The sequence below is a fragment of the Ictalurus punctatus genome, chromosome 24 (genome assembly GCF_001660625.3).
Source record: "Ictalurus punctatus breed USDA103 chromosome 24, Coco_2.0, whole genome shotgun sequence".
Taxonomy (NCBI): domain Eukaryota; kingdom Metazoa; phylum Chordata; class Actinopteri; order Siluriformes; family Ictaluridae; genus Ictalurus; species Ictalurus punctatus.
The window spans coordinates 2,655,474-2,672,384 of NC_030439.2; the positions used below are offsets into that span (position 1 = coordinate 2,655,474).

Consider the following 16,911-nt stretch of genomic DNA (forward strand, 5'->3'; position numbering starts at 1 on the left):
CAGATGATTCAGAATGCTGCAGCGCGCCTCGTCTTTAACCAGCCCAAGAGAACCCATGTCACACCCCTCTTCATTTCCCTCCACTGGCTTCCTGCAGCTGCCCGCATCAAGTTCAAGGCCTTGATGCTCACCTACAAGACCTTGTCAGGAACAGCACCCTCCTACGTCAATTCTCTCCTGAAGGCCTACGTTCCCTCACGGAATCTGAGATCGCTTAGCGACCGACGCTTAGTAGTTCCTAGTCAGTGTGGCGCAACTTCCAATCTCAATCCGGACCACAGAATCTCTCACCATCTTCAAAAAACAGCTAAAGACCCACCTCTTCCGTGAACACCTAACCAACCCATAAATTTTTTTTTGCACTTTCCACCTCTACTCTGTGCACTTTGCTTCTTCTGGAACTCAAATTTAGATCTTGTATGGTAGCACTACTTGTATTGTTCTCTGCTAGATATATCGCTTTGCTTGTACTTTTCTCATTTGTTAGTCGCTTTGGATAAAAGCGTCTGCTAAGTGCATAAATGTAAATGTAAATGTATTATTATTATTATTAGTATTATTATTATGAAAATGAAAGATTTTGTGCTCTCTTTCTTGTAGGTGGGTGAGTCGGGCAGGGACAGGGGCGTTGGGGCGAGGAACAGCCCAGTATAATCTTCACCGACATCTTATCGTCCTGTTTTCTTATTCTGGACTGATGATTTTCTCTCTCACTTTCTGTTCCTGGAGTTTGACTCCAATCTTTCTTTTGCACTTTTCTACCACTAACTCTTCCTCCACATCTAGATCACTGACTCGACACATCTGTGCATCTTAGTTTCAGTCACAGCCTCTCAGCGGTCCCGACAAGTCCCGGCACAGGAAAACGTTGTGATTTCAACCAGACAGTTCGGCGGAGTGTGTTGTAGAATCGACCTTGTTTCGACGCCGAATAGATATTTTATTTCAGACCTGATAACGGTGCGGTGAACAGAGCACACAGACTACGTTTACATGGACAGCAGTAATCTAATTATTGACCTTATTCTGAATAAGACAATATTGTGATTAAGGTGTTTAGAATACTCCTTTCATGTTCAGGTTTTACACGTTATAGAACACAGACCGATTAACAGCACACGTCATTACGTCACCGCACCACGCCGTCCGACGTCCCTCCAGAATTTCATGTATCTACATACAGTTGGTCTTCGTTATGGTACCGTATACAGTTTTGGGTGTTTTTATTTTTAATTTTACAGACGCTTCAAGTGCAGTCAATTATTTGTCGTGTTATACGTGCTAATAGACGACTGCTTGAAACCGTGGGCTGCGTCCCAAACCGCACATTTACAGAAATACGTGAATTTCACCTACTATATAGTAGGTAAGTACGCAGCCGTGCTCTCTTGTTTGCCTTCAACAGTTGAGCGCTGCCGTGTGTGTACATGTCCTGTCGCACAATGCGGTGAAAACTCCCACATGATGTTAATAGTGTGATTAAGGTGTGTACATGTCCGTAACGCACGTCGATAATGCGACTAAAACAGGAATACTCCACACGTCTTTATTCCATTTGTGTTTACTTCGAGTATGACTTTAATCAGATTAAGGAAATAAAAAATTACTCTTTACATGCTAGTTTCTTAATCAGAGTATTTTCTTAATCAGGTTAATGTCGGATCATTGTTGTCCGCCTAAACGCAGTCAGTAGTGAATGCCGACTGAACACTGTAAATTAACTGGTGACTGATTCTGACTATATAACTAAAACTAGACGTGAATCGACGCCTCTTTGCTGTATCCTATATGAAGGAAGATTTCCAAAAAAGAGGACACATCCGGGGTAAATGGAACGTTTCTCAGACTGAACGCGAAAGTAATTTGAGATCCTCCGGTTAATGTGTGTCATTATCAGTGTGTGAACCTGGATCATCCGAGTAACTGACGACAGACTTGGGCGTGGTGTGTATGTGTGTGTATGTGTGTGTGTGTGTGTGTGTGTAACTTGGGCGGGTTTTAGTGTTATGAGCCGAGTTGCTACAGACTGTTGGATTTGTTTCGAGCACTCTGTCAGGGATTATTTTATACACGACGTTCAGCCATGGCGCGTGGCGGCTTCTTCCGGTTAGTGCTCCTCTCAGCGGGTTTTATTCTCAAAGGTAGGATCTGAGCTCTTTGATCGACTCTTGTTTAACCTCCTGTTGAACTCCGTGTACTACATTCATTCCTCACGCTGTAAACCGCCAGCCTAAAGTTTTCCACACGGTATGGAACAAAGGTCAGTTAGCAGTAAATGTACCTCAGGGAAGTGTTAGGGTTTTGCTTTAAAAAACAACATTTGATATGTTTTTTTCTTACAATAAATTAACTTCAGCTAACTGTTCGGTTCTGCTTTTTTTTTTTTTTATACACGTTTTTACCCAGCAAGGGTGTCAATAATTCTGAGTTCCAAATCATTTTTGGTTCCAAGAACATTTTGAAGGTTTGTTTTTGTTTTGTCTATTTCTATAGGAAACAGAACGTTATTTTTAGGTTTGCAGAACGTTCCCCTAGCATTCCTTTAACACTCCCCCAACGTTCCTGTAACGCTACCCCAACATTCATCTAACGGTCCCCCAACGTTCCTCTAACGGTCCCCCAACGTTCCTCTAACGGTCCCCCAACGTTCCTCTAACGGTCCCCCAACATTCCTCTAACACTCCCCCAACGTTCCTCTAACGGTCTCCCAACATTCCTCTAACGGTCTCACAACATTCCTCTAACGGTCCCCCAACGTTCCTCTAACACTCCCCCAACGTTCCTCTAACTCTCCCCCAACGTTCCTCTAACGGTCTCCCAACATTCCTCTAACGGTCTCCCAACATTCCTCCAACATTTGTTTTGTGCAAAACAAAACAGTGTCAATAACAAGCAGCAATTATAACTGGTAGTCACCATGACAAACGGCCAGTAAACAGAAAAAAGCAGCAGTAGCAAAACAGCTATGATATCATAGTGAAACGGCAGCAGCATCAGCAATCAGTGTCTTCAGACCAAGTGTACATTGTGTCCCTGCAACCAGAACAGAGAAAAGGTCATCAGACATGCGATTTCCTTCACAGAACAAACGTATTATTACTAAAAACATAATGAAGCCCAATACATCCCATACGAATGAGTCGGAAGCAACTCAGCAGTCAGTCCCAGCCAAAATCAACGACTGCGCCAAACTCTAACCCGCTCAGGCAGAAGCGGAAGTGCAAAGGGGAATGGAGGTTGTGCCCCCCATGACACGTATCCAGGCAACCAAACAAAGGGTTTTTAAATAGTGCAGATTTAACTATGATCCCCCCCCCCCCCCCCCCCCCCACACACACACACACACACACTTCATGCACTGACAGTAACATTACTGTCCATTGAGATGTTAGTTAAAGTGTTGAATAGGTACTTACCACTGGAGCTTAAGTGCTGAAAGAAACAGTGCCGCAAGTTTTATTTTAAACAAACCCTACTCAACTGATGGAGTGCTCTGACATCGATCAGAGATGACAGGGGCATTTCACACTGAATTCTCTAAATTGACCTAAAATGAACCTCGAGAGCGTTCTGTATAGGTTCTCTTCTTTAGGTTCTCACAAAATAAAAACCTCCCTGGTTACAAAAAAAAGGACCTACAGAGAACACTCCTCGAATGTTATTATTTGGTTCCCGAACAAATAGCCAAACAGGAGCCGTATGCTAACGTTAGGGGAATGTTTGGTGTTTGCCGGGTGTATAACAAGTCCAGTTGCCTTGTCTCACTGTTACTATGATTATTCAACATTAAAAATGATCTTAATGCCTCTCAGTCACTAAGTCTGTCAGTTATTTAATTATTGAAGAAACTAGTTGAGAATCCAACATGATCCCGACTATGATTCTGCAATTCAAACCATATTTGTCCTTGAATATGTTCCTAGCTGCTGGTGACCTCCTGGTGTTTGAGCCCTCTAGCCTGGTGGTAGAATATGGCAGTCAAGCCTCAGCTAACTGCTCCACTACCTCCAGCCATAAAGGAATAGGCTGGGAAGCCTCAGAGGGAGCAGTGGATATGGTACAAACCGTCCGGCACCTTACGTGGACAGTGCCGAGCCTTACACACTGGGATATAAAGCCACTGTGCTACATGAACTTGGAAGACGGGGAGCAAATTGAAAAGGTTCTCCCGGTTACTATTTACAGTTAAGTTGCTGTCTTTTAAATAAATTTATGTTTGGGTGATCAACTTTACAGTGTCCAAAGATGCTGTCTCTTATGCATTGTTGCCTTTAAAATCACTTAGCCATAAAACTGCTTGTGTTGTGGCGTGACACATAAAAGCGTCACCGTTTCACGCAATTAAGTGATGTGAATAAAACACTCCCAAATTTACATTGTATAGCATTTACACCATGTCTGCTCTGTTTACACTAACATTAAAAAGGGACTATTCATCCAAATAATGGCTCAAACATGGCCACCAGTGAATGGACAGCTGCCAGTTAGAAACACTAGCTTTCATTCATCAATAGCCATTATTATTGTTTAGCTGTTGTTTACTAAGACACATTTCTACTCCACAGAGCTTCCAGACACATTGTCGGTCAGTTTGAAGAATTGCTCAAGAACAATAAATGAGGGGGAAACCTGCTTGCTTCAGTGTTACATTCAAAATGTTGCTCCTGTTCCATACCTTAAAGTCATGTGGTACAGTCAACAGTTTCTTATGACGAATCACTCCTTTGATGAAACCGCCATCAAACCAGTGAACAAAACCGTAAACCTCCTGATCCAGCCCAGCAGAAATGACGATGGAGCCGAGTATTGGTGTGAGGCAAAGCTGGAACTGCGCCAAGAAGGACTACAGCCTCATCTTAGAAAGAAATCGGAACGTCTCAGTATTGCAGTACACTGTAAGTTGGGCTGTTCTAAAATATAACCTGTTGATATCACCTGTAGAAGTATTCGCGGTCTCGGCGTGAGATTAGCACATGCATTTTAAATGATGATGATGATGATAATAATAATGTTTCAGCAAATAATTCACAGGAGGAAAGTCCATGTTACTTCATTTACGCCTGAATATGAATGATCATTCTTTGGCTTTCTAAAAAACAATGCATTTCTACAGTGTCCGCTTGGTAACTAGTAATCAGTGATTATGTACAGTATTAGTAGCATGTGCTCACACACAATGGATATGGTGAAAGCTGACTTTGCAAAAGTGACAAGATGGAAACAAAAAAAGCAAGGGCGGCGTCGTGTCTGTTTCTGAAACTCGTCGGCCCGTTGCTGAGAACCCTGTGCTGTATGTTATTTGAACCGTTCTTTCTGATACTTACTTTTAGCCTTACGCCTAAGTGTGTATGACTCCTGTATAAAGTGAAGTGATCAGCACGCTGTTGCCTTTATGCTCCGTGACCTTTGACTTCCCTATTTTCACGTTTACAGATTCAGCACTGCTTAGATTCCTTATTTTATGTGCTTCAGGTTGTTTTTGTTTTTTTTGTGCTTTCTTCAGACAAGCCAGTGTTCGCTAATGATACAGAGCAGAAGATCCTAGAAATAGGAAATGAAGAGATCATCTTAAACTGTACTGCCAGAGCAAACCCTCCTTCTGAGTACACCTGGAATGTGACACCTGGAATGGATAAAAATGAACTTGATTTATCGTCCCCGTCATTGTCCGTTTCTCAGCCGGGAAACTACACTTGCACTGCGTCAAACCGTCAAGGCATGGCAAAGAAACTGTTTGTCGTCAAACTGTCTGTGTAGCCTTCACTCTCATTTGCATTCAGTTCTAAATTTAATCTTCCCCCTTTTTTGGTTTTGGTTCACATTCTGATTTTAATACATAATTAAGCAATATCACGCGAACAGGACGGCCGTTGTAGGGAAAATCAGCACGGCTGTGATTCGCAGTCGTGAAGCCGCAGTTTGCGACTGTGAAATTGCTTTTAGACAAAGCAGGAAATGAATAAGAAGTTAACTGAAATTTTAACACAAAATATGGCCAATGAAAGTATTTCCCAAAGAAGCCACAAGTGGATAGAGTGTTGCCACGGTAACACACAAACTGACCGACAGCCCGTCGTACCTGTAGTAATGGTTGCGACGTAACGAACCATGAACACGGACGAGCGGGGTTAGGCACGTACATCTCTACATCTTGGTTGATACAATCTAGCGTTACGTTTCTGTATTATTTAGCACATTGTGAATATACAGTGGGAATATGGGATTATATACAGTATGTTTATATACGTTTTGTTTTATACGCGTTACCGCTGATGGGCTGAATTCACCAGGGAAATGGCAGTAAAAGAAGGAATCTCTATGACCCTATCTGGCAGACTGACACAAACCACGGTCGGTGAAAAGATCCCAACGCTCACTGATAAGTGACTCTGCGAAAACGATTTGGACTCTTAAGCCACACTTAAAAACGTACGACTTTTTGACTGCATTAGAAAACCAACATCTTGAATTTAAAGATTCAAGTGAACATGAACATGCTGAATTTAAAGATCGATAGCTAGCACTAGCATGCTTTTCGAGCAAAAAGATAGGTGTTATGTTTCTGATTATAATATAGCTGACTAGCACCACTGTAGGAAAATCAGCCCCAGCGTCCTGTGTAAATACCCTCAGTGCAGTTTGATTGCAAACACTTCACACAAACTCTTTTTTTTTCCCCCTCTTTTTATTCAACTGAAAACTAAAGCAGTTCTTCAGAAGCTGCTGTCTTTCTGTACATGCTCTTTTGCAGATTTCACCCATGCTTTCTTGATGAATGGTTTCCGCTCCATTGCTCTCTCTCTGTACCCATGATGTGGTTTTGAAGAGTTTGTGTGCTAGTTGTATATCTGCTAATTCGCACTGATCTCCGAAGCACACCTTGCTCCTGTTTTTGCCTATTTTTCTTTCTTGATTTTACTGACAATTACCCTGCCCAGTCTGCTGGTGTGTTTTTTTTCTGAGTCTGCCTACATGTTGTCCGTTTTCATTCAGAAGTCCTTCCTCTTTGAACATTTTTTTTTTTACTGATTTGGTGAAAAAAGGGAGCGATGATGCTAAAACTTCCTTCCCTGTTCTTTAACCAGCCGATCCCGAGGTCATTCGGGGCCACTGTATGTTTACTTATTTCAGATTTTACAGTAGCAAATGAACACAAGCTGTTATGCATAAATCACGCCTGTTCTTTGTAAAAAACAAACAACATAGATTTTTTTTTTAAATCGTCTGGTCACGAGTGAGGTTTGCTCCTCCATCGTTCTGCAGGATCACTGTTCGAGTCTGTGACTCTTTTAGGTTGTGATTAATACTGTGGATATTTTTTTTTTAAACATATCAAAAATTCTCGTTATAAAATGATTCATTATACTGTGGGAGCTACTACGTTAAGGTTATAGTCAGTGAATGCGCCATGTGAAACTTGAGATACAATACAGTATATTGCATCGTGATATGTGCAGCCATTATGAGCAACAATGCCTGTAAAGGATGTGTTTATGCTCCCTGTTACATACTGGCTGAGTCGAGTTTGTACCATAGAATTTGCAAATACACAAAATGAGGTTAACTAGCATCCATGCTAGTGGCATGAGGACAGTGGGGATATTTATTACATTTATTTTTATACACAATCTATAACAGTATAACATCCTCACAGTATCACTGAATATAAATACTTTATTGTCTTCTTCTCATGCTCTTCAGAACATTCTTGATGAAGACGTGGTGTGTGGAATGTTGTTGAACGTTTCATAGGTGGGAATGTGTTCGGGTAACAGGGTGGAGTGAGTGTTGTAACGATTAGCTTTTAAGCCGAAGTGTAGTTATTAATGAGTTGGACAGGCTAAATTCTGTTGTATAAGTGCTGTAGGATTTATTGTTGCATATTGTTGAATTCTCAGCTCAGAAGGTGTCGATTTAATTTTTGCATATTTGGTCAAATTTGCTTTCACACTTCACGGATGAAAAAATGAAAAGGTTTCTTTATTTGAAGAGGTGGGGAATGATTCTTTACATGATCAGAAATAAGGTAGAAGATAAGGTGAACAAAGCTTTTGCATAAAAATTTCACATCTGAACATGAAAAAAAAGAGTTAAATAATTAATAACTCAATTGCGTACATAAACACATAGTTTAAATCATTTAAATTAGGAATGTTGTATGGAGCATTTCTCTTTGTATCTGTTCTCTGGTATTTAGTACCATCTCATGTATAGTTTTAGCTAGCTGCTATGTGCTATAATGTATTTTAGTTGGATTTACACTGCAATTGAACCATTTATTTATTTATCGGGGGGGTGTACTGAGACCACTTCCCACTTCCCAAACAGAAGTGACAAATAAATAGATAGATAGATAGATAAATAAATAAATGGGCCTGGGAAACACTTACTGAAGAGACCAATCCTGCATTCGACTTACCTCAGAAGTAGGAGATTGTTAGGAATTATGTAATTTTTTTGTGCATTCGCGCTACAGAACGGGGAAAAACCACGGACAGCTCTATGTTTGTCGTTTGTTAGCAACGATCTAGCCAGCTAACTGTGATGAGTGATGTATATTATTCTCCTAAAAACAGTGAACTGTAGAGTCAGTGTTATAGACGATGTCTGTATGTTGATTGATCTGATTACAAACACAGCATAACTCATTTAAAGGTAAGCGCTGTTACTGTGTTTATTGTTCATGCTCCGAGCCACCATGTTGATTTGAGGTCGCGTGCTGAACTCGGGGATGAGGAGACCGTCCTGAGTTTCCTGATTAGGAGTCGAAGGGGCATTTACTTTGGTTTTTCTTAGTCTGGGGTCGGGAATTACGAGTTACAACCTTCCGTCGAACGCAGCACGAGGTTCTGGAGGTTGGTGTTATTACTGTGAAACGGTAAAAGGTTGAAGCAAACTTCAGTCGTATTATTTGCACTTATGTAGTAATATATAATTATATAGAAATAATAACATAATAGTTGCTCAGATCCTTCCGCTTGCCGATGTTTTTTTTCCTACTCCCAACCCATCAGCTGTTCACTTGCTGCCTAATTTATCCCACCCCTTGACTGATGCCATTGTAATGAGTTAATTGATTTTATTCATGTCCATCTGTCAGTGGTTTTAATGTTATGGCTGATCGGTGTAACTTGTTTGAGTTTAAGAAAGCCATTTTTTCCTTAAAATGGTAGATTTCCAGAGTTTTAACATCTGATATGTTTTCTATGTTCTATTCTGATTAACACAAGGGTTTATGAGACTTGCAAGTCATTGTATTCTGTCTTTATTTACATTTTACACAACGTCACAACTTTTTTGGAATTGGGGTTGTACTTTTGCCACTCAATAAATTTTCCTCAATAAATAAATGATCAAGTATAAAAGTATTTTGGCTCATTTGTTTAATTGGGTTCTCTTTATCTACTTTTACAACTTGTATAAAAATGTGATGATGTTTAAGGTCATATTAGTGTAGAAAAGTCTATATTCTATATTCACAAACTTTCAAGCACCATTACACATACTGCTGACAAATTCTTATTACTTCCTGCATTTATTAAATGCTGATTAATTATTAAATATTTATTAGCATGAATAGCATTAAAAAACGTATTACTTACTGGATTTATTTACACTATGGGTAAATACTATGAGCGACGTTCAAATTCAAGTTCATCAATCTGAAATTTGCCATAAATAAAAGATACTCATACCAAACAACCCATCTTTCTTTTCAAGGCTGTTATTAACTCTGAATCAAATGAAAAATAAAACAAGGCACTATTGCGACAGAGCAGAAGGCAACTGAATAGTCTTTGTATTTTCAGAAACCAGCAAGAAACTGTCAAAAGTATGCACCCACTTCATGAGCTGCAAAGGCATAATGGTGAATAATGAGAGGAAAAGAGAGAAATATGAAATATATGCAGGCTTGCATATTAACATATTTTAATATTCTGCCTGTATGGAAACACTATGTCTCCATGGCTAGCCACCATGACAACCGAGTCAAACAGTATTTTTCAACCACCATCTAAAGTGAACATTAGTAATGAATGCTGCATCCCAGTAGGCCATCACAAACTGTGCTATACTCATAGTGTTAAAACACTGACCCAGATATTGTTCAGTAGGTTAGAAATGGGAATCAAAAACAGTCTTAATGTATATAGTCTGTTTTGAATTACACCAAATACCAGCTGTATGTATACTTCTATGACTATTTGAGTTTAAACGCAGTAGAAACATTGCTTATACAGACACACCCTGCTGTTGGGGCGCAGATGGAGAACAGATCACAGTTCAGGAAGAATGCAAACAGCAGTTTTCTCACTGAGGTACAAACACAGTAGGAGCATTTAAATACACTATAGGATGTATCAGCCAGTTGAAGCTACATAATCACATCCAACATTTGTGATCTCCTCTGTCACACTTCTCAGCAGACACTTCTACATAGATATAGAACAGATATATGTAAATTAATATTTCCAGCCATAGCATACAGCATGTGTACATTGGGGATGCATGCACTAGTTTTTGTCCTCCCAGATTCATGGTGCTGTCGAAGGCAACAGTTTGGAAAAACCCACTGATCATCATCATCATCATCATCATCATCATCATATGTAGTGTTAAACAGGTGCTAGTAGCCCCTGAACTGCTGAGAAGATGCTGATGTCCACATTAACTGCCCTTCTCTCTAAAGACCATTACACACTTGCCTAATACCTCAGATAAAAAAAAAGGATCAAAACTGTTAACTATCATATTAACTGTTACTCCAGTCTTAAGCTGGAATTACACAAAGAAATCATATTTTTTAGCATTTCATCTGTCTCCCATACACACCCCATAATTAGACCAATCTCTGAATCAGCCAGGCATTCCAGGCATGCTAAAATCAGAAATTGTTCTGAAGAACCAGTTTATTTTTCTGTGCTTGCTTGTCATCCTGTCATAAAGGCCACGTTAACCTTCTCTGTATCAATCCAATTTTAGTGTAGGTGCTTGCCAAGCAGACAGATTGTGTTGGGACACAGAGCTGTGTCAGCACTAGATCAGCTATGGTGATGCACATGAAATATCATGCCACTGAACTAGTACAGGAATTTCACTTATGGACATGCATATCTCCCACACAATAAAGCCAGCGGATAATCCTGAGCACAACAGTAGCAGATGGGATCCAACTGATCAACAGCATTATGTAGTCAGACTGACTAACACCGACTAATCTACCTCTAAAACTTGACACAAACACTGCAGGTCCTCTTGCAATTTATTACCAGATTCTGCATAGCAAAATCAGAACATTACCTGTTACATCCTTTAAATGAACATTAGCCTGAATCTCAAGTGAAAGAATCAACTCTGAGGCCCTCTAGTGGCCACCTGACAGCACAGACGTGCTAAAAGTGTTTCAGGTCAGAGAAGCACTGAAATAGAGTGCTTTTTAGAACACAGTAAAAACTGTATAGAGGTCTGATGCCTACCTGACATTAGAAATTAGTTGTTGATGCTCCTCAGTGGTCAGGATGTCAGGAAGGACAGATGCCAGCCAGTCCACCTTCCTCTCAGCAGCAAACTGCTTTAGCACAGCAAACAGCTTCTCTCAACTCAGGCTCATTCCCCAACACCTCCTCAATCTGATGCATAATTCCACAAAAACATGGCCATGAATGTTATTTCCTTGAATCATCATTTTAATTCACATAAAATAATCTTACATATGAGAGTTTTTTTTTCCTGTGGACTGCTAAAGCAACAAAACTTGTTATTATGTAATCTCACCCTTTTATTGAACTCTAAGGCTTTATGTTTGCGGTCCAGCCGCGTGCCTTCGTTGTCTTTCTGCCACTCATCTATGCTGCTGCTACGCTTCTGCCGGCTGCCCATGCAGAGCACTTCAAGGCGCAGCGTGCGACCCTGTGACGACTTTATTAAGGCAGCAGCCATCTCATGATGCTTCACAGGGATTCCGTTCACTTCCATGACATAATCACCAGCCCTCAGACCACTGCGCCCAGCAGGGGAGCAGGGAGAGCAGTCCTCCACCAGCAAGGGGCAGTCTCCCACAATAGTAAAGCCAAAATGACCATCAGGACCTGGGGTAATATCCATCTGCAGAGTCAAAGGAAAAACAGAGATTAACTGCTGTCTCTGACATTTGAGTTACTTAGAAGAATGATTTATAAGAAGGGAAGTAAGAAATAAAGATAAAATGAAAGGTAAATAAACGTCAGTCCATTCTAGCTATACACATGAAAACAGCGGGATGAATATATTATGTCTCTAGGAACAAGGTGACGCATACCCAATACAGGGGCAAGCAGTATAAAGAGTGTAAGACAGCATGATTATGTAATGGGAACAAAAAAAGGAAACAGAAAAAGAAATGGAGGTTTGCCAGTGCAGACCATGGCTTTAACTTAATGGTATAGAAATTTCTATAGTAAAAGACTAGTAAACTTTTTGAGAACTTGGCTGGAAACAGTCATGAGAAGCAAACGGGAGAAATTGGAGAAATTGGAAATAATAGGAAGTTAACTAGGAAGGCGGAGCTTAAGGCATGGTCCTCCCAAACTTCAGTTATTTCTCAAACCTGCTGTATTCTGGAGACCACGCCAATGCTGGGTGGGATGTTCTTTTGTGCCTGTGCCAGGGCGATGACTGCCTGAGCTCCCAGACTGGACACATCCTGCCCTTCAATCTCCAGCACCTGGTCTCCAGGCTGCAGGCCAGATAGATGAGCACTGCTACCCTCCCCCATAGTAAGGATATAGCTGGGTCCAGTGCCCCCAAGCTGGAAGCCAAACTCTTCTGGCCAGCCGTGGTTAGATGTTGGCATGGTAAGAACTGAAAGAGAGTTAGGACAGCAGCTTACCTTTCTTGTTCACCTGTGTGATGATGCCATGACTGAAGCTGTACCAAGGATTTAATGAACCCCAAACCTGTTCTTGAATCACTAGGCAATCTAGTTTCGCTTCAGAATAATTGACCATTTGACAAGCAGCCATGTAAGCAGGCCAGATTGCTCTGTAAATGACAATATCCACATATTCAGGCAAAGCAGTGGAACTGAGGTATAAGAGTATGGTGCAGGCTCACAACCAGCAAGTCTCAGCTGACTCCTCAAACCTTCTGCCGTCATTGACCTGATTGAGAATACACAGCTGAGGAATATAAAATCACCTGTGCTTAGAAAACAGACCATTACATGGTCTGCCACAAAATGTCCAAAACCCTCTACAGCATGGTGCTTACTTTAAAATGGATGTAAGAGAGACATTCATGCTACAAGAAAGGAATATCAGTATAAGAATATTAATTTGGCAATGCGTATATGTAGAACTAAGTCGAGCAATTTACCAGTTGGGGGCAGACCAAGGAAACCCTAATTCTGCTCTGATCTGCTAAGAGGCTTTAAATTTTAACAGAATTATACAAGCTTATATGTACACCGATGGTAATACGTTTTGACGCTTGTAAATCATGTGTCTTATCTATTAGCAACTACTGTATGGACATTTAATAAGAAAATCATATTCTCTTGTATCCTCACAAGCAATTAAAAACATTAATATAAACTTACAGAAATCTTTAGGTGCATAGCGTGGGCCAGACTTCTGGTATTGCTGTAAGGAGGACCTCCCTTTCTTACTTTGCAGGAATCTCTTCATTTTGCCTGAGTCAACAAGTGAAGAAAAAAAAATATCCAGTGCACTTCTCCCACCTCAGTGGCTCCTAATTTTATTCACCACATCCTCTAGTCAAGCATTAGGAGGCAAGGAGGAAAACCTTCCCAATTCCCTCCATCATCAAAGTCAACCATGCGCAGTATTGACACATAAAATGGTGATGGGCACACAGTGCCGAAATCCTTTCCTCCGTCACGTTGACTCTGCATCTCTGGCAAGTCTGACTAGTCTTGCCTGCAGAGCTAACACTGTGAAACTGGAACAGTGTAGCACAGATCCTTAATAATTCTCTCTCCAAAAAGGGTAAAGTGAGGCCCCATTTTGCTATAAATATCTTCCTCCCATACTCTGACAGCTAGCTCCCTCTCCAAGGGATGGAAAGTGGCCCAGTTTCAGCATGGGGATGTAGCAGGATGGTGGAAGCTAATTAGAACGTCTGTGAGAGGATCACAGTCACACCAGTGCAATTAAATCCCTTGCTCTGGATTAGACAGATTAAATGATACATGTTAAGATCTACCAACCACATGACAGAAACACACTCGGACAGTGTATCCTCAGGGAAGACTAGTGAAACGAGATTGATTTCCTCAGAAAGCTCAACTCTGGGCTCAATCACAAATACGAAAACAGTAACCATATACTGTACTTATTCCCAAAAGCAGTACACAGTAATGCACAGCAGCATAATACTCAGTAACTCCACAAAATGCAAAAATATTAGCACCTATGTAACTCATGTAAATATCACATTTTTTATTAAATCTAATTAATTCAGTAATAGAAAGGGCCAGGTACAAAGGCAAGTGACTCAAGGCTAACTGAATTATTTAGCACCAGAGCCAAACAGACACTCTTCCTCAATCAATGGCTCATCTTACCAGCTCAAAGGGTCTGGACCATAAGGCAGAAAAATGGGTTGGGATTTCAAATAAAGTGCAAATAACTCCTAGACTGTGCACTCATTTAAAGCACTTTGGTCTGTACTAACTTTAAATGGTCATTAGTTCCAGTCCTGTAGGGGCAGGGTGCAGTGCAGTTTGGTGATTTCCCTGAGCAAAAACACTTGATTTAACTCACCAGTTAATACCAGGTTAAGTAGATGCTTTAGTGGTGGAAAATTGCCCTTCTGTTGGACTCTGATCCTCCAGGACTTTATTTGATGGACTGTTTTAAAGGAATCCATCCAATTTAACACAAATTACACTGAAATACAATATCCAATTTATTCCTTAACAGAAAGAATCTGCTGAGCTCCCAAAACATGTTGAGTTGGGGGTGGACACAGAAAGTAAAACAATTCCAAAGTGAATAACTAAACAGTTCAGTTACAGTTCTGAGCAAAACACAAATGCAGTGTTATCCTACCCCAACAGACTATTCTCCTTTAGTCTAAAAGACACAGGTAGCGATACTAACATACCTTTTTACAATTGCTGTATTTGTTGCTGGACATTGAGTCACTGAAGTTTTTTTTCTGCGCTACCAGGTCCTGAAGGCATCACCTCTGTTGTGCTGTAACCTGAGAGGTGTTTGCAGCTCCAGCCAGGTTTCAACCACAGCAACCTGAGCCTTGCACAGGTCCATCTAGAACTGCTCTGATACAGTATAAATAAGGACAACCCATCTAAACACTGCAACAGTAATATAAGATGACTATAAAGTCTGCTGAACAGAAATATCTACAATACATTAGTCAATATGGAGTGAGTAATGAAAAACATTTTGAATTTACATAGTTTTAAGTGTTTTATGTATTTACTTTTACATTTATTCATTTAGCAGACGCTTTTATCCAAAGCGACTCACAGATCAGGAAATGTATATGTGTGTTTGTATTTATGCCAAAGATTTTATATAGCAGTGGTATAGCCCATAGAGCTATAAATATTTCGGTCCATAAAGCCAGTAGGTCTGTTTTTTATTTATTCATTCATTCATTCATAGACATGATGATGATGATGATGTTAATGATTATGAGGGAAACTGTTATAAATTTAGTTATGGTTGTTATGGTTATTATTTAATTCTCATTATTATAAATTTGAATGAAATCAATTTTGTCAAGGCTGGAGAAAGGCCTTCCTCACCACCAAGACCAACACTGTCTCCACGCATCTGCTGCTGATTGGCAGCTGAGAGCAGATCTGGGCATAACATGGTCACCTTTTCAGATACCACCAGACAGGTGATCATGGTAGAACTGACATTACCCTGGGAAGAGCACATGGATGGGGCATATCAAAGGAAGCATGCCAAGTACCAGGAGTTGGTGGAGCAAGGTTTGGAAAACAGATTGCATGGGCTGACTGGGCTTTCAGGACACTCAATCTGTAAAGTCCTGACCCAGCTAGGCATAGTGGGTTTGGATAAAACCTAGGCCATAAAATCTGTTTTACTGATGCTGCAGAGAGTCACAAGGTATCTCTGTGTTAAGAGGGCAGACCGGTGGCCTACTGCTGCTGGGATGCAGGCCAGGGGCTGATCATCCATGTCTGGGTCACCTGGGTGAGGGTGTCTGATGGTGAAAGGCCTGAAACACCTGCAAACCACAGGAACATCACTGAGGTTGCATCCCAGCATACACCCATAGGATGTATTTGGTAAATTAATTTTTTTAAGGGGCCAGAAGGTGTTCTGTGGCTGCTGTTTGGTATGATGTCAATGTCTATGTATACAATCAAAGGCTGTGTGTTATACTAGTGTAAAAAAAACAAAAAAAACAAAAAAAAACCAATTCATAGTTTCAAAAATTATTTAAAAATAAAACTTTGATTATATCACATTACATATAAAAGTACATTTACGGCATTTAGCAGATGGCTAATTATCCAATGTGATGAAAAGACGAGCTTTGTAGTCTCTTTAACAAACAAAATCCTCATAATAGGAAAACCATGTTAGAGAAGTTAGAAAGCACACACATTAATGGATCTTTTAACATAATTAAATTTCTACAAAGTCATTTATTAATTAAGTCAATTCATCAGAACTCTTACCTTACTGGGGACTTTTACATTGACGCTCACTAACAAGGAGTCTGTTGTTTTGACTCGCTTCACGCTGCTGGTTACCTGTGGCTAATGAAAGGAGACATGAGCAAATAAACTGCCGGGGGTTTGTGGAGGAATGTTTTGTAAATTAAAAAAAGGTAGCATTTTTAAAAATGTTTTTATTTTATTTGATATTTTTCCCCTTTCTTCCCTTTAGTAAATTGTTGCCAAAGTGT

At 40.4% G+C, this 16,911-nt stretch overlaps 2 protein-coding genes and 1 non-coding gene across 3 annotated transcripts; 1 reads left to right on the forward strand and 2 right to left on the reverse strand.

The window, feature by feature from the left end:
* Positions 1-1,726: 1,726 nt before the first annotated feature.
* LOC108257464 (cell adhesion molecule 4) lies at positions 1,727-9,368 on the forward strand. The gene is made up of 4 exons (XM_017455264.3): positions 1,727-2,141; positions 3,924-4,184; positions 4,566-4,895; positions 5,504-9,368. Exons 1-4 carry the CDS (start codon positions 2,084-2,086, stop codon positions 5,755-5,757), a joined length of 903 nt encoding a protein of 300 aa, XP_017310753.1. The 5' UTR covers positions 1,727-2,083; the 3' UTR covers positions 5,758-9,368.
* A 1,532-nt stretch (positions 9,369-10,900) lies between these two features.
* On the reverse strand, positions 10,901-11,003 carry LOC124626279 (U6 spliceosomal RNA). The gene has a single exon (XR_006981007.1). It is a non-coding gene; the product is annotated as a U6 spliceosomal RNA (small nuclear RNA).
* LOC108257467 (delphilin) lies at positions 10,929-14,854 on the reverse strand. The gene is made up of 4 exons (XM_017455268.3): positions 13,577-14,854; positions 12,587-12,840; positions 11,776-12,105; positions 10,929-11,630 (listed from the first exon to the last, which is right to left on the reverse strand). The coding sequence occupies exons 1-4, from the start codon at positions 13,662-13,664 to the stop codon at positions 11,559-11,561; spliced, it is 744 nt and encodes a 247-aa protein (XP_017310757.1). The 5' UTR covers positions 13,665-14,854; the 3' UTR covers positions 10,929-11,558.
* Positions 14,855-16,911: the final 2,057 nt, after the last annotated feature.